At 38.5% G+C, this 23,816-nt stretch overlaps 1 protein-coding gene across 2 annotated transcripts in view; it reads right to left on the bottom strand.

The window, feature by feature from the left end:
* The window catches only part of PGM2 (phosphoglucomutase 2), a 28,844-nt gene continuing 5,028 nt past the window's right edge, over positions 1-23,816 (bottom strand). The window contains exons 1-14 of one of the 2 annotated variants that reach the window (XM_059845019.1): positions 18,796-18,953; positions 14,209-14,376; positions 13,235-13,341; positions 12,799-12,883; positions 11,517-11,600; positions 10,763-10,956; positions 9,454-9,643; positions 8,694-8,791; positions 6,016-6,196; positions 5,804-5,897; positions 4,593-4,722; positions 1,923-2,112; positions 1,171-1,304; positions 1-406 (exon numbers count right to left, since the gene is read on the bottom strand). In XM_059845019.1, the coding sequence (XP_059701002.1) occupies positions 304-406; positions 1,171-1,304; positions 1,923-2,112; positions 4,593-4,722; positions 5,804-5,897; positions 6,016-6,196; positions 8,694-8,791; positions 9,454-9,643; positions 10,763-10,956; positions 11,517-11,600; positions 12,799-12,883; positions 13,235-13,341; positions 14,209-14,376; positions 18,796-18,867 (1,830 nt within the window). In that variant the 5' untranslated portion in view covers positions 18,868-18,953 and the 3' untranslated portion in view covers positions 1-303. Of the gene's footprint in view, positions 407-1,170; positions 1,305-1,922; positions 2,113-4,592; positions 4,723-5,803; positions 5,898-6,015; positions 6,197-8,693; positions 8,792-9,453; positions 9,644-10,762; positions 10,957-11,516; positions 11,601-12,798; positions 12,884-13,234; positions 13,342-14,208; positions 14,377-18,795; positions 18,954-23,816 lie in introns of those variants that run through there. The other variant, XM_059845020.1, reaches the window with a different exon arrangement.

Raw genomic sequence — 23,816 nt, forward strand, 5'->3', positions numbered from 1 at the left:
TTTCAGATATCAGAATATTACTTATATTTAATTAAAACAAGTTTTGATTGAAATACATTTGCAGTCAACTTTTAGTTCATAAAGCTTTTAGTTCAACTGATTGGGGTTTTTTGGTCCGTTAAGAGTAAAGGTACTACTTTCCTTCCAAGATAAGATACTAGAGCCAAGAGTACCCAAAATAACTCTTAAAAGCAGAAGTCTTTATAGTCAGAGTTCTCAGATGTTTGGTCCTAAAAAGCCTTAACCTTTAAATAATGCACTTCTAATTCTGCAAAAGCCAATCAAGGTAGTAATTTTGCTATTTTACTCAGTCTTTCGTTGAAGTTTGTTTTTTTCTGGTTGAAAGAAGTGTTTTTCAAGAGCATTGACCAATTCATCTAGTTCCTTCTTCAGCTGTTCAACATCACTGGAAAACAAAAATCACACAAACACAGAAAACAGTGAAACTATAGAAAAGCTAAAATGTATAGTTTTAGTGTGAGGAATTTTTAAATCTGCTGCATTGCTTTAGACAAACATTTTATATTAATGCTAGAAATCCATATATTTGATTTCTTATGGCAATGCATTGATGTTCACTTTCGACTGATATGCATGAAGACTATGAAGAAACATAACTCCACAATATAATCTAAAGTGGTATGACCAATTTGAGTTCAGAAGATTTTCTATTACTAAATGTAAGTGTCTAGAAGTGTAATTTTTATACCTGTATCAGTATTCTTAGATGACTTTTCATCTGTGAAAAAGTATTACTTTCATTATTTAAGTTAACACTTATCTTTAAGATTGTATGATTTCCAAGGCTACTGCTTAAGGATATAATTGCTAAACATAAAAGGGTCTGAAATATATTAGAACACTTTATATTTGATTAAATGATTTTAAAGCAACTATGTATGTAAAAAAGGGGTGAAAATATTTGCATTTATTTAAGGCAGAATGTTTTTCCTGATACTGTTTTCACTGAATGTAAAACCGAGTGCAAAGTAATTTCGGTGACAAGAATGTGTCAAGAAATTTTGCAAAGTTGAAGCTTTATACAAATACATTCACTAAAATTACTTTAGTAATATTATTTGACCGTGGAGAGCTCTTATTTCTCTAAAACAACACCATTAAGCCACACAGACTCTGTTACACCAGATGTACTGCTGTAAGTGACAATACCTGTTTCCAGGGGGTGCACAAAGTTCAGAATAGTATTTGATCTTTGGTTCCGTCCCACTGGTTCTCATTGTGGCCACTCCTCCATTAGCAAAAGTGAATGTTATCATTTGGCTGCTTTTACTAGTAGGAAGAATCTAGAAATATTAAGAATATTTTTTTTTAAAAACTTGGAAAGAGACTATAAATAAACCCATGACTTGATGTTAGATAGCATGACAAAAGCATCAGCTAAAATTATAGTTTAGTTCTGTTTTCTTCAACATTGTGGTCTTGAGACCACAAGGACAGCCTTGCCCTCAGCCTGGAATCTGGTAGAACTGCATCACTGCTAGGTAGCTCATTTCAAATCTAGACAATTTTTTACTGCTAATTGAAGTTGACCTGCCATGGCATTTCCCAGGAGGAAAGGAAATGGAGATTGTGGAGAAACACAGAATCCAAAGCCACATCTTAATAGACAGTTTAATTTCCACTCACAAGAAAACAATGCAGATTGCTGTAGCAAGGCAGCAAGATCCTCCTACTGCCCTTCACAAAGTGTCATCTTGGAGAGAAAAACACACCACAAAACCTAACAAAAAACACAACACCCTCTTGACTTCCCCTCCTCTCACCAAGGCATAATAATTGTCACCAATCTAAGTTGTTTTATGACTCAGTATGTAAATATGTTTAGTGTTTCTCCACAGAATGTTTTATGTATGTGTATATACATCACATATGATTTACATGTAATTTAGAAAGATACTTACAGCCTTTTGATCTGGCTGGCTGCTGTCATACCCAGTAGTTAGATCCCTTATTCCAGAAACTTTAAATCTACCACAAGATTTTGGGTATGTGTTTTTTCCATCAAAATTTCTAAGGTTGTCAAAAAGCTGTTGGATAACTTTAGGATCGTGGCAGATGAAATACGAAGCTTTGGTAATATGGAAGCCATATCTGTGAAGATGCAATATTAGTGAATCCAGGAAGCAATGTCCTAAGAGTTCTACACCAGACACATGATACAACCTTCCAAAAAGCAACACTGTACTCATGCTCACCCAACTGAAGCATCAGTTCTTGCCCTCACAATTTCAAAAAGGTCCGAACAGCTTAATTATCCCATTTTACATACTTCAAATAAACTTCTCTGCAGATGTCTTTTATTTTTAATTATGAAAACTGAGAAAGTTTACAGCAACACCAGATGAAAAAAGGATACCATTCTTGCCTTGAAGTGCTTTAACCACCATAGGAAGGGAAGAGATTATATCCAATAGCTTCTTTGAGTGGATTCCAGCTGACCTTTTCTAAGTGAAACAAATTCCAGACTGGTTTTTCCAATCACACTTCATTGAAGTGCTTCTATTCTCCCATTAAAGTGTTTTTACTAAACCAAACTGTTCTGAACATTGTCTCTCTACCTCACCTGTTTGCTGCCAGGTAATGTGATGCAAAGACAAATGACCCAGTAACACTGATTTTTCAAAATATCATGTTGTTGAGAAACATACAAGTCTGGACTGGTTGTCCAAGTGAGCTCTTGCTACAGATCAAGACGTGATAAATATCCTTGATGGGAGTGAAAATCTGAGGGGCAGAATCCTCATTAGTGCTAGGATGTTCATGCTAGAAATCTGAATGCCTTCCTAAACAGGGTTATGTTTATACCTAAATGGACAACTTGAAGGTTAATAGTAGTTAAATTAGTCTTAAGAATTCAGTAAGGGAATTAACAAAACCTAGACTGTATCTGAAAGAAGTAATAAGCCTACTAGGACCATGTCCTTTCTTATCTGCATTTACTTTGAGACAGATTCCCCTTCTACATTTCCAAAATACAAAATAGAGTTTCTTCTGCTTCAACTCACAAGGCAAATCTGACAAAAAAAGTAAAGTAGTAAGAAGTAGAAAACTGCAACTCTCTATCAGCCACAAACAAAAATCAAACACATGCAGAACAACCCCCCAAAACAAAACAAGAACCCTCCTTCCAGCTCATTATCAAACAACAGTTTAATAGGGCAGATTAGTATCCTTCTCTCTATCTGCAGCTTTGTCACAAAGAGTGACTATGTGCAGTGACATCTTACAGACTGCTTTTATGCTAAAGCAGCTCTGAGTCCTTTTCAGTGGGTATTTACACAGCAGCACTGTGGCACAGCTCAATTCCACTCAAATATTCTGAGGTCAACTGGAAGCAGGTGTTTACTGTATTAATATTTAAAAAAATAATAAAAAAACCTCAAGCTAGAGGCTGAATATTCAATTCCTGAATATGCACTTCCAGCTAGTAGCATTTAAGGGAATTCTCACATCAAATGCTGTATTTGCCACTCTAGGTATAAATTCCTCTTTCGTGCTTTTATATCACACAATTTATCCATGCAGTGTAAGCAAGTCTTTGCCACTCGATTCCTTCTTAAAGAGACAATGAAACAATGTGAGAGACAATGTGCAGCTAGTGCTGCACACAAATGAGAACTCAGGATTGGCAAAACAAGCAGCACAAAGGCTGGAGTTTTCCAGTCTCTGTGCAGGTACCACACTCCCTTGTTAGTGTGTATGAGACATGAAGAGCTGGAGTGTATCAAACAGCCTGTCTGCACCCTCCTTTAAAACAAACAACCCAAAACCTCCACAAAAACCACTCCCTGCCTCATGAAATCCAACATTTATCTTTGCTATTGATTTCTTTGAACCCATTAAAAAAGAACAAAAGAAAAGGACTGCCTCATATTAAAAGCTCTCAGAGGGATACCCAGCTGTATATAGCCAAGAGTAATGGCCAGTCACAGCACTTCTGCATAATCAGCTCAAATCTCATTAATCAGGAGCAGAAAGAGAAAAGGCGAACCAAAACTCAACAACAAAAATCTATAAAAAAAAAAAAAGACATACTAATACAATAAAAAGCCTAACTTTAGAGCCAACTAGAATTAATTTAATCATAAGTAGCCCTGCAAGGACAGAAGCTGGCTTCTATGTATGGCATAAATAAGCCAGAGCTACTTAGACCCATTCAGTCATCAACATTTTTGAGTGTCTGGCTCATTTAAGCAGCAAGAAGCACTATCATCTCTACAGCTCAGCAATGCAGCTGCCGAATCTTCTCTAAAAGGACCCAAGTGCAGAACTTCCCAAAACGAAAAAACCTTTCAGGCAAGTGAAGAAAAACACCACAAAGATCTCATAACTAACAGAGAGTTAGTAAGGTAGTTACATTTAAAATACCTTAAAACAACACAAAGTCATAAATATATTCATATCCACAGGGCAGGAACCCTTCCTGAAGATTACTATTACAGAATTGTCTTAATAGTACAATAATTCACATTTTATTTCTTTATAAACTGTAGGTTGCTACCGAGTCCCTATTAACCGCAGCATGTGAAATTGAGAAAATCTGAAAAATAAAAAATTAGAATTGAACTCACTCATCATAGACAGCTTTCAGTTGCTGAGACAAAGACAAATTCCTGGTTGCCAGAAAGCTGGCCATCTCTGCAGTTATAACAGCAGCACTGACACCATCTTTATCCAGAACAGCAGGACAGCACATATACCCTAAACAAGGAACATTAGATATAATTAGACACTTTTAACGGGAAATAGGAAGGGGAGGGAAGGTTAGCCAAACATCTTTGAAAGAAGAAATGCACATTACTATAGCACAGACATCTTAGAGTCAAACCAAAAGCAGAAAAAAAGTATCTTCTAATCAGTGTTAATGTTAATAAGCAAGGTATTCAATGGAATTTCAAGACAGAGATTTGCATCATAGCAGTGCCACATGCTCCCATGTCCTCATGGACCTTTCTAGAAAGAGAAATGCCACATGCAAGAACAATTCAAGTATAGCATTATCTCAAATGTGATTACCTTATACAGTAGTGTAAGGTAACACTGATAATTATGTGTGAAATTAGACACATTTTTTCTCATTTTCAGGTATTGAGACACTTAAAAAGCATTAGAGCTTTACAATTTCCTCCTCATGAATTCATAACTTTCATTTGTGGCTTTCAACCATGGCTTTCCAGCACAAATGTAATTTGGGGTAGTTTTTACTTTATTTTATTCTCATTTACACTGAGCTTAAATCTGCCAGGTAAAAAAGTTCAAGTTCATGTCTGAAAAAATGTGTTTGTTTCTTTTTAAAAAAAAAAAGTTTATGCAGAATTTGCAGTCCAAATCTGCATAGCCATGCTACAGGCATGCTGTAGATACATACTCCTAGCTCACAAACTTTGTGCTAAGCAGAGATAGAAAGGTTTTAAAAACTAGTATCAGTTAGCAAAATAGATAATTATCTGCTACTCACTGGAAATACACCCATTGTATTGAGGACACAAAATGTGGCCATTATTACTTTTTTTTTCATTTTACTTCATTACTGGGATGCTAACAGAGCACTGGCAAAGGTTGCCCAGAGAAATTGTAGAATATCCTTCTTTGGAGATATGCAAGAACCATCTGGGTCCAGTCCTGTGTAACATGCACTAGGACACCCTGCTTGGGCAGGAAGGTTGGACCACCCACAGTCCCTTCCAACCTCACCCATTCCGTGACTCTGCAATTCTGTCACTTTTTGCAGTAGTACTATTTTCACTATTTTGCAAGATATGAAAACAATTCTGTCTCTTACCTATAGCCTCCTCAAATGCAAAAAGAACAGCCTTCCCCTGGTCCATGAGCTGTTTGGCACGGTTGCCCATCCACTTGAAACCTGTCAGTGTTTCCTACAGCAGTGAGGAGAAATCCAAGGCATTAAAAAGAAAAGCAATGTTTTGTGAAGACATGACACTTTGTAGGAAAGATACTAAAAGTACATGGAATAATGTGCAATGTGTTGCTTACCTCAAAGTGAAAACCCTCCTTTAGTGCAATTGCTCTCAGGATTTTGGAAGAAACAGTACTGGATAACATGTAGACATCTTTAATGGCACGAGTATCCCTACTGTTATTTTTCCAGCAAGTGAAGATCCACCAGCCTAAAAGAGCTCCTAGTTCATTTCCAGAAAACACTTTCCATTCACCACTACACACAAAAAAAAATTAGAAAGTACATGAAACCAAAGGATAATACCAGGGGTAAAAAAGAATCTATTGGTTCTTCTATAAATGAATATTAACAAATAAACCACTGCCAACAGTAACAAGATACCATGTGCTCATAATGAACAAACAAAAAAATTCTTCCCCCAAGTATTCTGAAACTCTTACCTTTCTTCTCCATCATACACATAAGCTTTTGCAGTTATCCAAAGATGAAACAGTGATATTTCCAACATATTTTAGGTAAAACAAAAATGTTCAGCATACAAATTATAAACTCAGTGATTAAGACAAGCAGAGACACAAAAATACAGTTCTCAAGTGATCAGTATTTTTAGTTGACCTAGTGACAAATACTTTTAATTTAATCACAAATACATCAATTAGTCATTGGGAAGATTGGAAAATAAAATCTTAAATGGGTATAAAAGATTAATATTGATGTATTGCTAGAACAGGAAAAAAAAAAAAAGGAAGAAAAAATGAAAGACAAATGTCAAAATTGCCAAAAAAATTCCCAGTCACAAAAGGGGACAGAGACACTTCCAGACTGACAAAACCAAGACCTACAGAAACAGTACCTTTTGTGAAAGAGAAGAAGACTCAGTCTCCTGCATTTATTGATGCCAACAGGCACAAAGCAATGCACAGCAGCAACTTAGTGTAAGAGTGCTGAGAGAGTGTGCTCTACAGGAAGTTCTGTCAAAGAAGAAGTACAGATACTGTAGAAGCCTATATTAATATCTGATTAGTGTAAGAAAAGCTAGGGCAGAAGTCTGAGAAGACACAGGACTGGAAGTTAGGAGACAACTGAGACTGGCTAAACAGCGAGCGTAGAGGCAGCAGAATGAGAGACCACACTCTCACTGGTAGTGGATGCAATAAACTAACACCCCTCTTCAAGATTCTGGTAGCTCAAAGTTTTCAGACAAAAAGCATGAGTGATTTTGCATTCTTGTTTTAACCCATAATAACTAGCATCATCAGAAACTTTTTATACCTTCTTCTCAATGCTGAATTGCCAACTGAGGCTGGCAGAGACCAAAACCATTGAAATAAGAACCTTCCAACTAACACTGTCCAAGATACAGCAGAGTATCCACAAAAGATCATTCTTCTTCTAAAGGCAGAGAAACCTCCTTAGTTCATGCTGTGAGGCTAATGAATTTAAAAGCACCCCAAAACCCCAAAGGAAATACTGCCGCTTTTAAAGCTACTACTTTAGCTGTTTTGGTTATCTGTTGAGCAAAATGGGTATTTGCACTGTCTCCTTTTACTGGACTTTTGAAATTTGTCTAACTGACACAGATTCAACTATTTAATCCATCCACAACCACTGAGGACATCTAGCAGATGTCTATATCATCCCTTGGGTACCAAAGACTGTCGCCATAATTTTACATCCTTCTTCTGGCTCTCATGCACAGGGAATTCATATATGCTGGCCCAGCAGCAGATTTTTTTTTTCTGCTCCTCTCTAAGCTGAAAACTTTGAAGTTTATTTTTACTGATGATTTATGGTTAATAACTGCTCAAATTAGTTTCTGTTTTATCAAGGTAGATAAAGGAGAAACACCACTATTTGTAGATATGATACCAAGTGCTTGAACTTCAGCACTTGGTATCATATCTTCACTTTCTTTTATTAATCAGATAAAACCACAATACAGAAAAGTAAACAATCGTAGAAGTACAGGATATCAGAGGGCAGGAAAAAAGAGGACACCTGTATTGAGTCAGAACTATAGGTTACATTTCACAAATATGAACAATATATAGTAAGCCCCTGACTGAGCAAATTTGCCTTTTGCGATCCCTTTCTTTGACTGGGTATGTAAAGATAAACAATGCACGTATATGTGGTTCTTGAAGGGGAGAGTACAAATGACTACACTGAGAAGTACCAAACTGTGAAAAACTTTAAGGTGAAATGCAAATACATAACATTATGTAAAGAAGTGGGGAAAACTGAGCAAGAGAAGCACAAATCATCTAATGATTAGTAAAATGTTTGGTTTTTCAAATCAAACAGGATTTGAGAAAGAAGATACTCATATTGAAGAACAAGAGATTATCAAGGAACTATACAGATTCTCCTGAATCCAAGTTATTGTTTAATAAACCTAGAATTAAAAAAATGTTTATCAGTATTATGTGAAAAAAATCTAACTGAAAGCCTACCTTTGAAAAAGTATAGCACAACTACAAAAATTCACATGCTTCTGTGCATGCCTAAACTACAGCAAGTGTCAACTATTTATTCAGGCTTCTATACACTGTCTAATATTGATCATTATTTCATATTCTGCCTCTACTGTGGTCTGCTTAATACAGTCTTCTCACATTTCTGTGTGTTTTCAAGCTAAAAAATTATTACAGTGACTATTCTTCCTCTACAACACAAGTAGCAAGAATTCTCCAAATGAGCCTAACCTTGGGAGTAAAAAATGTCAATGGTTTGCATTACTTTATTGCCATACCTCTCTTGTTTCTCTGCCACTGCCAGTCGATCAGCATCAGGATCATTTGCTAAAATGATTCTTGCCCCATCTTTTTCAGCCAAAGCAAAAGACAATGTCTGGAAATGTGGCAAGCAGGACCAGATGAGTGTTAATATTCCCAAATAATGTTTTCACTTTATTTATAGGTTTTAAGTAATTTTCCCAATTTATTTAATCTCAAACACCCAAAATCATTATGTGTCTCTCAAAAAACCCAAAAACTTCTAGCCTGGCAGCAGAAGAACATAGCCAGGACATTTAACTTTACCTACACCATTCTACTTCTGTAGCCCAGCTTAAAAGCTACCTAGATTTAATGGGATCCTTCAATAATAAAGTGTAACAGAAATAGAAGCAGAAACTCTAACCACCTGTCAGGACTTCTCCTGCCCCCTCCTGGGGTTGTGTCAGAACAAAAAAGTAGAAGCCTTCCAAAAACAAATGAGAGGATTTTTATTATTATTTTATTTTTTAAAATTACCTATCACTTTGTCCCATGTGCAGATCCTGCCCATTCTGTTAGAGTACAAAGTAGCTGGAAGTTATTGCTGGTTACTACCTGACTGGTTCAAAGAGGGTTATGTCAATGAAAGGATAAAAGCTAACTCTTCACTAAATGTAAGGCTATGAAATAGATTAAAAATTGATCTTCCACCAATATCTACAGCTGTGACTTCTGGCAAAAATGAAAACACTGATAGACATCACAACTATTAAAAAAAAAATTAAATCTATTTACCAGAACACCTTTGCCTTCTTCAGGATTTGGATACTTCACTGTGGGAAAGTCTGGATCAGGATCTTTCTGCTCCGGAACAGCAAATGGAGGGCTAAGGTCAAATGCCTTGAATGCCAACTGCACAAATTTATGTCCTACGCCATGCACAGAAGTATGAACAAATTTCAGGCTTGTTTCCTTGTTTATATTCCTGAAATAAAACAGGTTAACAGTAAACTTGGACATGGAAGACTGTTCTGCACAAAACTGACTATGTTTGGAAATATACAACTCAGTATTCTGTATCACTGTTCAAATAATGAATTAAAGGAGGTCAGATTTTAAAAGCAATGGCTTGAAAATTGGCTTAGCCTAATTTTTCAATATGAGTCACTCTTGGCATCCAATATCCTAGTATGTGCAAATCACTGGAGTAAGAAAGACAGTACAGTCTACACATCCCAAGGAAGTCAAGTGAAAAACAAATACAATGGACTAAAGAGACTCTTCATCCCCAACTCTAGCATTTAAACCTCCAAAAACTGTGAGCACAGTGAGTCAACAACAGCCTGCCCAATTTGAGCACACTCATTTTTAGCAGGTAAAAAACATTGGGCATACGTAAAATCATGCAAACTCCTAAGGAGACATTTAATTCCAATTCTGAAAAAGCAGCATAATAGCCCCAGCTTTCTAGTAACTCCTGACTGTTTTTAGCAAGAGTAAGAACATGGTGACTGGCGCTTAAAATTTCTACATAAATAAGCAGATCTAAAAGGCTGATACTTCTGTACTACATAAATCCACTCTAACTGTTCATCAAGAGAAACATCCACTTTATTTTGCTAAGTAAAGATTTTACTGAGCAAGTGATAGGAGTAGGCTGTTGTAGGGCACCCAAGGCTACCAGGAGCACAAGCAAGGCTGGAATGACAGAGCAAGACCTTCTTGTCCTGAACTGGCTTAAAAACCTGGTTCACTGTCTCTGAGAATCTTGTTTTAAGGCTGGTAGGTTGTCCATGCCATGTCCACCTCCAGCAGCCCCAGTCTTGCTGAGACACTTGCCTGATGCATGGCCATGAAAATACTGGGAGCTATCATCAGAAATGTGCTCATTTTGCTGGGTTAGACTTCTGCCAGGACAGCTTTATGAACTTGCTTATGACACCACCACACAGCTGCCAGTGAAACCCCAAAAGATGACAAAAAAGCACAGGCAGAACTGGGTCATGGAAGGATTGTGGCCACCCTCACTTCCATGAATTTAAACTGCCCTGCTAGCATACTAGATGGAATATCCTGTATTCTTAAAGGAATTAACAGCAGTCACCTGTAAAAGCACTGTTTCTGTATGTCTTTGAAATACTCCTTATTGACCATGGCATATGGATCATGAAGCAGTGGGCTGCTGTCAATCAGTTTGTCATCCCAAGCCTGAGGCCACGGTTCTTGGTTCTCCTCAATAGCCTGAGAAATTCCCCTGTCATGAGGGGAAATGATCTGAGCACCATTTTCCCAGTAAACCTAAATAAAAAAATAGGAAGTGAGTATGTGGTCATTAATCTTGTAAGATAGTTTTGTTATGTTTTTTGTTGGCTAAGGTGCAGTAAATTCACTAGAGTATTACAGTAAATGAGGCTTAGATATACCCAAAGTATTCTTTTCATATCCTCAGTGTTTCTTCTCACATCCCATTTTTATTCTATTAAAAAGAAGCAGTTTAATTTGATCAAAAGATATCAAGATCCATAATGAAACACAAAAGGCCCAGAAACTTACTGAGAAAACTTCTATTTTTGTATTTTGCAAACAGTCTGTATATGACTGCCCAGCTACTGAATGACTGGTGCGCAGGCAATTCAGCTGTGTTTTTTTCAGTGCATTGCAGATTACAATGGCATCCTGCTTTCTAGAGTGAAGATTTTAATTATATTATTAGTTTAACATGATACTAGCTTTAAATACATAGAAGAGATGGCGAGACTAGTAATTGATTAAGTCTATACCATGATAGGAACTATATACAATTGCACTAGTTTCTCTACATGGAAAAAAAAGCCATAAAATAGAACATATTAGAATACCTTGTAACCATTGTCTTGTTTTGGATTGTGGGAAGCAGTAACCATAATTCCAGCACAAAGCTTCAGATGAGTTACTGTGTATGGCTGTAACAAGAGTAAGTTACTTGAAATAGAATGTGCAACATAATATATATAATTTCTTTTTGTGCATATATAATACTTCTTAGTATGAAAATAAAGATGTGATTCCTGCACACTGACTCCCTAAAGCAGAGGCTAAACAGTACTTGTTCCACCAGACTCCATGTGGCACAACTTTAGCCCTTGTTGTCTCTTGTGCATTTTCCCATTTAGATGTTATTAATGTTGTTCCAGATGCTTTGTGAATCTCTAGCACCTCTCTAGAAGGAAGCCAGATGCATGTGCTCCCTACTGTGGAATGACTTGAGGTACCCAAGGCCTTAGAGGGTGCCAGTGGGGTAATGACACAAGTCAGCACAGGGCAGAGAACTGCAGCTCAAGCAGTCTCATCCACACTGCCTTTTGGGAGCAGCCTGGGGAGCAGCTACTCCATCAGGGCTCAGAAGAGAATTATTTTAGAGAGAGCTCTTATCAATTAGCTCAAAACAGATAGAGTGAATTAAAAATGAAGCATTATTCATGATCACGGGTTCATTTTGTGTTTACTCCTGGCTCTTTATTTAATACTGAAATGCAATCAACTGCAGTTCTTGCAACACCAGTTTAAACTGCACTATGAAGAATTTGACCCTAAATCTTCAAAAAATTGTATCAGTATAAGAATGCTCTGTAGAAAGTCTTTATACCACTGTGTTCTGTTTGCAATCCTCACTGGAGCAACTGGTATAGGGAGAAATTATTGCTTTTAGGACAAGGGCCAAGAGCAGGGCTTTTCTGTGTTGCTCTGGAGACACCTGGTGCTCTGATGGGGGCATTGTGGACACAATTCAAAACCCTTCTGAAAAAACATCACTGCACTCCAACAACCTGCTACTTTGGTTTTGGATTCAATACCTGTCCTTGCCCTTCTTCCCCTCAAAAGAAAAAAAAAAAAAAAAAAAAAAATCCAGCCAAATGTGAGTGTATGTTTCAGACTTCAGACTCTGCAGGAATCCACTGACATTCCACATTCTCCCTTCTTTTCCTATGGATGTTGTAAACTATACATAGCTAAATAAGTACAAGATTCTCTGCAGGAAGAGCTTAAAAAGTAAGAACTGGTTTGTGTAGTTATCCTTAATTTAAGTAATGCAAGGTATCTGACAGAATTTGTGTACATTTAAAGCAGATAATGGAATAAAACATGTAATAAAAAACCTACCACAAAGGGAGTTGGTATTATATCAGAGAATAGATAAACTGGAACTCCCTGACTGATGAAGGTATTGGCAGCAAGTCTTGCAAACCTAAATAGGAAGAAAAGATACCTAGGGAATATATTCATTTTCTTGCCTATTAGTTTCCTAGAATTCACAGCTTTCCCTCCCACCCTAACGCAATTACAAAATCCCCATCACTTATCAATATATCTCAATTATTGTACAGATTCAATTTCAGTGTGTTCCCTCACTAGTCCCAAAAGACAAAGCACAACTATAAGAACTGTTTTGGCATTACCAGTATGTAAGAATACTGTAAATCCCACACATTAATTCACTTTAGAGAAAGAAAATACAATTGAAGTAGATATAAATCCATCAAGGATCACACTCACACAAGGTATCTACAAAATACTAAATGCAAAACCTAAGAACTACCTTTTGCTACTACCTCCACTGGAAAGATGAGCACGAGCATCAAACCCAATTACAACTCCTCTCTTTTTCAGGTCAGTGAAATTCTTCTCGAGGTATCTGCAAAATCCCTTAAGACAACAACAAATCACCTCATTAACCCAATCTTGATGTTTAATTTATCATAACATTAAAATAATTGCTAAGATGCTGATGTCTTAGGAAGCTGAGCATACATAGCATCTCACTGAACCGCTCTGGGATTCAGCTTGTTCAGGACTGAGAAGTATCAGAAACCAATAAACACCAAGAAATATCAGAAACCTTCAAATCAATATTGCAAACCTGGACAGCATTTAAGTACTTTTTAAAATGTCAGAATCAACTCCAAAAAGGAACAGGTAATACAATTAGTCTGAATTCCAGGTTTTGAGAAATGATTCAGCTGTCACAGGTCTCACACAAGGAAGAGAACTGCTGGCCGGTATTTCAGGTTTTTAACCAAACCTCACCCTTAATAATGATATCTCTTTAGCACAGGATACATCACTACTCCAGGCTGCAGTTATTCGAGGTTGTGGGTTTTTTCCCCATGTAGATTTACTTTAGGATCCATGTATGTATATATACCCTCACTGCCTCTATGTAAAACCATGTCTAGCACACACAAAGCTTAAACAAATGTTGGCTACCTTTGGGTTTTTTTGTAGTTGTTACAACAGCACAAACTGTTACACTTGAGCTTAACTGCAGCTATGTACAAATTAAATTGCAAATCAAATACAGAAAGTAACTTCTTTTAATGGTTTAATAGCTTCTCTCTGCTTCTTTTCAGAGATAAGCACTCAGCTAATAATCATAATTTAAATCACTTCTGAAAACGGGACAAATAGGAGAGAACATGTACTTCCATAGAATACTCATTTGCTTGCCATAAATCAGGCTCTTCCATTCATATATACAACCAGTTAAGTGAGATAAAGTGCTGAACACAATACCTGGGTTGTCTGGATAATAGTCAAGTCATTCATGTGGGAAATCCCTGCTCCCATGGCAGCTCTGAGCCCTGCTGTGCCAAACTCCATCCGCGAGCCAAAGTATTTCTGCAGTTCTCCGGCATTTCCTTCCGCAAGCAATTGTTTCACGATTGCGTAAGTTTTTGGATTCTGTTGACACAAAATTCAGACATTCTAAATGAGGTTTTGTTCATTCTAACAGAACTGACTTCCTGTCCCAATCTCTGGGTTTCAGTATCAAAACACGGCACAAAACTTCAAGAACACCAGAACTCATGCTGTCTTAATTTTAAATCAGTACAACCTCGAGTATTACTTACTTTAGATTTATCTCCTTCAGTGAACATGCTACCTGGACAGCAGTGTGTATATGTGTATATATCTCTCACAATCTGGGATATTAAAAGACTTCCAAGATGTCTATTTTAATATTTTCTATTTTTAAAAACAAAACAAACAAAAAGCAGCACTTTCACAATTCAGAGAATTTTTCCTCATCACAACACAAGAACGACACTAAACATTTAAGTAAGGTAAGCTAATTATTAAGAAATATTTATTATTTCTATAGCACTAGATCTAGAGTTTAAAACAAATTAAATCATAGCCTTGTCCCAAGACTGGCTAGCACCAGAGGTAGCAGCAAAACTAAGCAGACTGGGCAGAAGATAATTTTCAACATGTTTGCAGGTAATGCTTGTAAAAATAAACATAACCCGAGGATGAAAGCCTAGAAACTACAGCCAAATTCTTAAATAAAATTACTTGAGAGTGGTAACAAAAAGGCGATGTCAGACCACTTGAGAAGAGTGAGGAGTTTCTAACTTTCACTGCTTTTTTTTGGTATATTTCTTCCACAGATTCTCTACTGTTAATTACTCTTTTTGCTTCCAGACTTAGGGAATTAACAAAGCCCTGTATGCCTCAACTTCTCAATGTTATAACATGAGACTTGTGAAGTTCAGTATTTCATTTCTTGAGAACTTAGGAGCCAAGAGGACAGATGGCAGGTGGTAGACTCCTGACAACATGATTATCAGGAAAGGCAGCAGGTTACTCACTACATGAGTACACACACTTTACTCCGGAGTACAAAGATTCTCATTTCCAAAGAGACACAAACTTTGATTTCTAGACAACTAAATGAACTCATAAAAGTCACAGACTTCACTATTTCCTGGATGACCTAGGTATGCTTACAGCAAAGGAAAACATATCATTCTACGCAAAAAGAATTGAATGTAAAACCATGTATCTTCTGCAGCTTCAGAAAATGCTGCAAATACACAGAGCAGTAGGCACGTGAGTAAGTCTGCATACAAAGGTATAAACATTCTGCACATCAAAGAAGACCAGATGGGGATGTCCTAACCACTGACCTGTGCACCCACTGCCACAGGACAAACAACACAGTTTAAATACAAACGGAAAAAGCTAAAGAGCCTTTAGTGCTAATGAACAAACTGCATAATGGAGAATAAACTAAAGAATGAAAAAAAAAATCCAGCTTCTTGAGTGCAATAAACAATTAGGTACCCCAGAATTACTGATTTCCAGTGCAAAAATTACCAATATACCAGTCCAAGAATGTTGTAACTGACACTTCCTTGCAGGCAGCTAGACACAATTACCTATAATTATTGAGTAATTACCTTCTGCAAGAATAAATATAATTCTATGTTGTTCTAGAATATACAGGCAGCATAACTGAGTTTAGGCTGTTTACAAGTTGACATCAAGTTTTTGCTTTAACATCAGGCCTGTGTCTCAAAGGTAAAGCCTGGATGACACCATTTGCACCCAGTTTTGTACACTGCCTAATCACCTTTTAATTTCTCTGTGCGAGCTTCATGAACACAAATCATCTCTTATTAGTGAAAGGAACATGTTTTTAGGTAGATACCGCACATATTTCTACAGGTGTTTGACAGACTAGAAGGTGCAATGCCAATGCAGAAGGACATCAGGACCATCCTGCAGCTCTCACAGCCAAGGAGTTTTTTGTTTGTTGTTGCTAGTGGAATTTCCCAGGTTTGGTATCTACTGTGAAACTAGATGGATCCTCCAGTTTTTAAAGTCTGGTTAAATGTACATGTCCAGGTGACTGCTCAAGTCTTAAGAGTTTCAGTCCATATAATTTTCTAAAGAAAACATGATGGCACTTATTTAGTTATTCCCCACTGCCCGCCTCCAAATAATGGTAAAAACCAGGCCAAGTCTGTTCAATATGGCAGAAGTATTTTTCCAAAACTACTGTTATAATTGTTTATGGCTATTTTCTCCTAAGAATTTGCCTATTTTTTCTTTTGTGGAGAACATTATGATGCCATTGTACACAGCTAAGTAAAAAACTAATCTTGGTTTTGGCTTTTTCTTCTGCCTAAACAAACTCTTCACAGCATTTCTACCAAAGAAGGACCAAATTGCATCAGAAGGATGAAATGCTGGCTTTTTCCTTTCTAATTGATTCTCTCAGGTTATGCCTTTTCTGCTCTCAAATTAAACAGATATGAGTATGGGAGTACCATTTTCTGTGAATATAGTGGCAGATGATTTAATACCAAGATAATAACCACTAGTGCAATTAGCTTGAGCATCACCTGGTAACACTCGAGTTATTTACTTTAATCTACACTACTGGAAGGCCCAAAGAGTTATCATCAGTAGGGGATAAACCCACAAGGTTTCACAGGAAAGGCAAAACTTCTGACTAAACAGATTTTATTTTTACTAAAACCAGAAGCTACATTCAATTTATAATTATATGACTGATAATAGAAAGAATGAAAAATATGCTATTACTGTAAGGAAGAGAGTGATGAAAACAGCCTGGTAACAAGCCCAGTAATTGTCATGTAGGTAGACACTTCCAGTTAGGTCAGCAGGACTGCCATCAGCCATAAGGGATTGCTCTTGCAGATGATTATTTTGTAAGAAACATGGCGCTTACCATCATTAAATATTAACCCATCTCTGCATATCAAAAAGGAACTTTTTTTATATCAGAGTAAATGGACAAGGGTTACATCTGACTCTCCTGTTGCTCAATAGAAACATGCAACAGCTCCCTGAGAAATGAAAATACGTCATCATTTTTGAGCAATCAGCAATGGGTATTGCACACTAGTCAGTTATTACTGAATCAAAGATGCAAGTGCTAACAGAGGGCTAAACTTTCAAAAGTAAAGATGCTATAAGGGATACTGCATTAGATTTCCAGAGGGTTTAGCAAAATAATCAGAATAACCAGTTGAAAATGAAATTATTACACAGAAGACAGGAATATAACAAATGCCGGTCAGGGAAGCTATGTAAATAAGAGGCTATAAAACCAAACTATTTTCTCAAATTTAACTAAACTGGGAAAAAAAGGCACAAAAGCCTATTGTCATTTGCTGTGATGCATTAGCATTTCTGAAAAGAGGACTAGTTTGGTACTGCTCTATCACTAATAAAACCAGAACTGGCTAACTGGTCGGTTAAACAGTTTACTGATTTTAATGAAGAATCACAACAAGCTCGAGGTACTTCTAATGATGTCCTTTAGAACCTAGAAAGAATACTAAAAAAGAGAATTAATGGATGTTTCCACTGATATTTTTGAAATAAGCAGAAGATGCCTTACCAAACAGGTATGTGTGCTGCACAAAACTCAGAGAGCATTGTTGAGTGCTCAGCCCGGGGGAGTCAATTAGTGACTGAAGAGGGGCAATGGCCAGTGTGTTCCAATACAGCCAAATGAACAAATTTATGAAAAGTGACATGACATGAAAATTACAAACCAAATGTGCCAATAGAGGCCTGCATCTCAGTGGGACCTGCAGCAGCAAGCAACTATGTGACCATTTCCAGAACACCGCTATGGCAAGATATTTCTTTAGGTATGTGGAAAACAGAAACACAAAGAAGATTTTACTTCTGCACATAGTGCTGTCAAAACCAAAACCAAAGATAAGTCTCAACAGGAAGGGAAATAACACCTGAAAAATACCGGACTGACAGCCTCTGCATTTCCAAGTATTTCTGAAGTGAGGCCCCATGTCTTTTGGGATCAACATTTTAGTAAACAAGAATTTGAAGGCACCAGGAGGTTTTTAACACAGAGAGACAGGTAACACGGCAACATATGCTGGTCTTTAACAATTTAAGTCTACCAGCTGCCGTGCGACTGAAGCGGCTCGGAACAATACATGCCCTTTTGAAAAAGACGTTCAGTACAGCTAAAAGCCAGATGGAGAGACCAGCCAGGATGTTTCTAAACGAGAGCGGCGGCTGCCGCGGCAGGTGACGGAGCCGCAGCACCGGGCGGGGGGCAGCAGCGCCGGGCGGCCCCGCAGCCCCACCTGCTCCGGCCCCGCCGCGGGGCGGAGGGGATGGATGGAGGGAGAGCGCCCCTTTCTCAGAGAGCTCTGACAGCAGAGCCAAAGGAGCAAACAGGTGCTTTTACCGCATCCCAAACCGGCACAATGCAACAGCCGGGCGTCACGCCGCGCCTCCTGACCCCTCCCCAGCCCGCACCCCCATCGCCCTGCGCCCAGCCCGTGCCCGGCCGGAGCCGCCGCCCCTCACCTTATCCCAGAGCAGCCACTGCTCGGCCGCACGGCGCAGCGCGCCGTCCCCCGCGGAGCCCCGCGCTGCCATCCCGGTCCGCCCGAGCCGCCGCCGCTCCGCTCCTTCCCTCTTCCGGAGCGCGCCCGCCCCGCTCCGCTCCGCTCCGCCCGCCGGGCTGGCCCGGGCCGCCCCTCCTCCGCCCCGCCCGCCTGCCCGGGCCGGGGTCAGGGCCAGGGCCGAGGCCACGGCCGGGGCTACGGCCGGACAAGGCGGCCCCGCCTCCGTCCTGCCCGCCGCGGCTGGCTCGGGGCCCTCGCTTAGAGCGGGGATTTAATAATTTCTTTTCTCGGGACGCTGAATGTTGTCATGTGGGGCTGCGGCTGCCGGCCCGGCGGAGCCTCGAGAAGAGCCCCAGGCAGCCCCTGGCCCCGGCCCTCGCACTGCGCCGAACGGAGGAGGAGGAGCGTTCCGAAATAACAGCGGGAAAAGTGCGGTGGACACAGCCGCCTCCTCCGCAGCATGGCTGACGGAAGAAAGTAGCGCTGTTGTTAGAAGTGTCACATTCCACGGGCGTTGCACTAAGGCGACTGAGATTCCTTTTCTTATAGTCAAGATAAATGAGGGATGAGCTCAAATTTAGGACAAGGATTGTAACTAGATGATTTTTAAGGTCTTTCTGACCCAAAATGTGCTATGATTCTAAAATTTTCATAGAAATAGTGACTTGTACAGATACTTGAAAATCTTTTAAAGTTCATTAGTTCATTACCAGAATGCATGTGAACAAGAGAAATTCTACACATCACTTGCAAAAATGTCAATGCACATCCTTCTGATATTCACTACTGATCAGTGAAATAATTGTTATGATACCCTTACAGAAAAACTGTTAAGATGAAACATCAGAGGAACTGAAGCATAAGAAAATCAGAAAAAAAATATGTTGCTTGGTCGCTTTTCTAATCATCTGTTTTCTCTATCGTTTTGATAATGGTCATTTAACCCAGCTCCTCTGGCTTCTGCACCTCTCTGGCTGAACACAAATCAGACCTCAGCTGCAGAATTAGGAAAAAAAAAAAAAAAGTAACTGAATTTCACTCAGGAAAATGGACTGTGTTCCTCTTGCTGGAATTAAAGAACCGGTTAATATGGCTTTGATTGAATAATTATTATAGCATGGTGGCTTTGAGAGAAGCCTGAGCTGCCAAGCTGCTGCTCTGTCTAAACAGTTCCTATAACTAAGCTTGTATTTTGACTGGAATCTCCTGAAAATGCCATGATAAGCCTCTCCATCCTGGTTGATTTCTTACAATTTTTTTTTTTGGCAAACATACAGTGCAGAGAAGAGCACGGAACCATCTTTCTTGCCCAACAAGGTTTCTGTCATCAGCTTCCCAAAGTGCTAAGGGAAACAGCAGTCTGAGTGCTCTGGAGCTTCAGGACAAGGTGTTCTGGAGGTTTTCCCTACATTTTATCAGCCTCTATCCGAAGCTGGGCTAGACCAGGTGATGCAAATGTGCAGGGAGAGCCATAAGGAGTGACTGGGATTTCCCTCACTCTGCAGCACAGGCCAAGGCAGGGGAAGACCCCTGAGAGTGGTGTGGATGCAGAGCTGAGTTGCAGTTGTTCTGAGGCTGCTGAGAAATGTGAGGTCATTGTGAAGGTGCCATACAGGAGGAGCAGATTAATTTGCCAGGGGTACCAAGTCCTGAATCTGAACTCTTGTAAGGGATATCCTGTCCAGGTGCTTTCCAACAGTGCTTCAATGGGAGCAATTGGAGCATCCCTTTTTCCCCAAGTTTAGAGGATGGGGCAAATGAGGAAGGAGCTGGCCTTGTGGAAATGTCACTGAACTTCTACATGCTGATCCAAGGCAGGAGAGAAGTAATCACAGGAAAAAAGTAACATTTGCTTACATGCAGAATGATACAGCCATTACAACACTGACTTTGTAAAGCACCATAACAAAGTACTGCCACTGACTCAGCTGAAGGAGGTGACAGACTCATAGAACATGTCCTCTTTCCCTTGAATGCCTGAAGTTGGCTGTAAATCAAGCAAGTTTTCTTTAGGATGGACCAAAATGGTTATCAGGATCCATTACAATATAGGCCAAGCTGTGTCCCAGAAAAACTCTTTTAAAGTTCTAATACCTTTTGGGAGTGCTCAGTGCCAGAACCTTGCAACTTGCAAAGTGCCACAGTCCTGAAAACTATGATCTAATGACACCAGTAGAGGCTGAAAATAAAAGAATAGCCAACTGCTGCCAGCAGTTGCTGTTGGGATGAACAGTTTTTCATGAAAACAATACAGTGTAAATTATTTCAAAATACTACATAATTTAACAATAAGATTCTTCCTAGTGATTCTTTCAAAAAGTGAATTTCCAATAAAGAAATTTTAAACAGTATTTCATGAGAAGCCATAGATACTGAGTTGGAGAAAAATTGGTTGACTACATGTTAAAAATCAGATAAAATGAAGACATAAAGGATGAAGGGTTTTTCCTTTTTTTTTTTTTCTCCAGCTGTTACCAAACCCAGCTGAAATTGACAAAATAAAACTTAAAAAATCCATTAAATAAACCAAATAAGTTTGCTGACTTTATACTCTTTTTTTTTTTTTGGAACTTAAAATACTGTGTCTAATTTTAATTGGATCTTCTTCAAAACAGGTGGAATCATTACTAAATTCACATTAATGCTAGAATTTCAGAGTATGGGGTACCTAAATCATCCCTCTTGACCTACACTCTCTGAAGTGAAACCTTTCAATAACACTGAATGTTATATCTTGAGCACAGGGTGGCTGCATCTGCACAGGCTTTTCACACCAAGTATGAACTAAAAGGCATTTGTCTGTAAGCTGTGTTAGGCTTTAGCCTTAACACCACAGCAGCAAATTGCTTTATTTAGCTTGCAGATAGGAAGAGCAATGAATGTGTTAATGGTGCTTATCAAATCTTCAGTCAAGTTTTGAATTTTATGTTATCTGCAACTATACAGAGGGATTTTACCAAAGTATATAAATACCTGAAGGGAGGATGCAAAGGAGAAAAAGAGCCAGGCTTTTTTCAGAGGTGCTCACTTACAGGACAAGAGACACCAACTGAAATGGAGGAGGTTCCAGGTGAACATTAGGAAATACTTTTTCACTGTGACAGTGACTGAGCACTTAAGGAGGTTTTGGAGTCTTCATCCTTGGAAATATATCAAAGCCATCTGGACATGGTTTTGGGCAGGTGAGTCTTGAGCAGGGAAGTTTGACCAAATGACCTCCAGAGGTCTTCTGCAACCTCAACCATTCTGTGAATCTGAGAGGTTGATACATTCTGTAATTCATGAGATGTATGTTCTGGCAAGGAACCTAAATTTTTCATTGCTAATGTCTGCAGTATTGTGATACAGCTGTAGGGAAAATTTGTGAAATGCTAACAGAAAGTGAATGTCACAGCCAGTGATATTTTCTTGTTCTATGTACAGATATTTAAACTCTTCTACTCAGTTCCCCTATTTTCAGTACACTTTTAGTGCATGATCATTCTCCATTTGCAGCCAGTTGGGACATAACAATTGCTATTTGTATTACCTACAGAAATAAAAGGACTAAGGATTATAGAATATTACTGATGACAAGCTAAGTTAGCTTTAGGTTCTCAGAGCTTAGAGTACATACTTGTCTTAGGTTCACTACTTTAGGCAGTCTGAAAATTTAAAGGTGTTTTATTAGTTTTCACTTTCATCACTAGCTTGAAATATGAGTAGGGGGCAGGAGAGAAAAAAGCTTTGATTCTACAGCCCAGATTGACTGGGAGACTGTGGTGCACATTGCACATTTCAAAAAGAACATGTAGCCTCAGAAGAGGATGTTGTCTTAAATAAAGCACTGTTCTTGTAACCTGATGAAAGGGAAGGGGGAAACAGGGGAAGAAAAGGAAGGATGTGGCGGTTATTGTATTCATGGCTTGAATTTTAGTATTTGTTCTCCAGTTCTGTTGTCTACCAGCTAACCTAAGGATGTGTCAGATTATTTTATGTTTCCTCTTCGAATTTTTTTTCTCCATTGTTTATTGTAAGCTTCTTGTTCACAACTGAAAGTCTTTTATAATTTCCACTGTTTGGCATAGACTCCTGATCTCTGGTAGTCAGGCAGATCTTGGATCCTGTGGCAGTAGAACTATGAAAACATGCTTTTTCTGTCTTGTTCTAGACTGCCTTCAGTTTCTAGGTTCAAGGATAAATTAACTTATCTTTGTTCAACACATAGGACAAAGTCAGAGCTAATGCCAGTTCTTTTCAAGTATATTTTGGACTGCTGCCCTTCTCTTGCATCTTCTCTTTTGGTAAAGACCAAAAATACAAGCTGAAGTGAAAAATAAAATTAGTCAGACTAATAAATACATTATCTTGAACTCACCTCTTCTGCAAATGATTTAAATTTAAATTATGCTGTGACAAAAAAGAAACATTTGATGTTATAGTTTAATGGAATTCAAGAGTAATATGCATAGTTTATTTTGACCCAATTCCAGTGAGTAGGGTGCATTATTTTTATATATATACTTCAGTTTGGTTGTGATTAAACTTTATTCCCTCCCTAGGTAATTTTCTGGGTATCTAGCAGAATTACTAGGCCTACAACTTGACTTGAATAACATTGTCCTGTCTGTTACAGAAATGGGGTTGAGAGGTGTTCTGACAGTTCTCTCACCCTAAGTAAAGGAAAGCTTTCCTTGACCCTGATTAGTTATTAGAGTAAAAGTAAAAAAAAATGAAACTGGTTGCAGTATAAATATACTGGATAGATGTTTGCCTTAACAACAAGTCATGAGGATTTTCATAACTTGTTATGAAAACTTAACAAGTTTCCCAAAAATGTTAAGCTGCTAAATCCAACTTTAGACTTCTAAGTAAGCTGTTTCTCAAAAGTGCTGAACCTGCAGCCGTTCCCATTGAATGCTTAGGCTTGTAAATGCATGGCTGAGAGGCACGATGGCAGTATCAAAGGGGAAAGGCGGTTGCTTTAAAAAAACTGGCACA

Source organism: Haemorhous mexicanus, chromosome 4 (genome assembly GCF_027477595.1).
Source record: "Haemorhous mexicanus isolate bHaeMex1 chromosome 4, bHaeMex1.pri, whole genome shotgun sequence".
NCBI classification, from domain to species: domain Eukaryota; kingdom Metazoa; phylum Chordata; class Aves; order Passeriformes; family Fringillidae; genus Haemorhous; species Haemorhous mexicanus.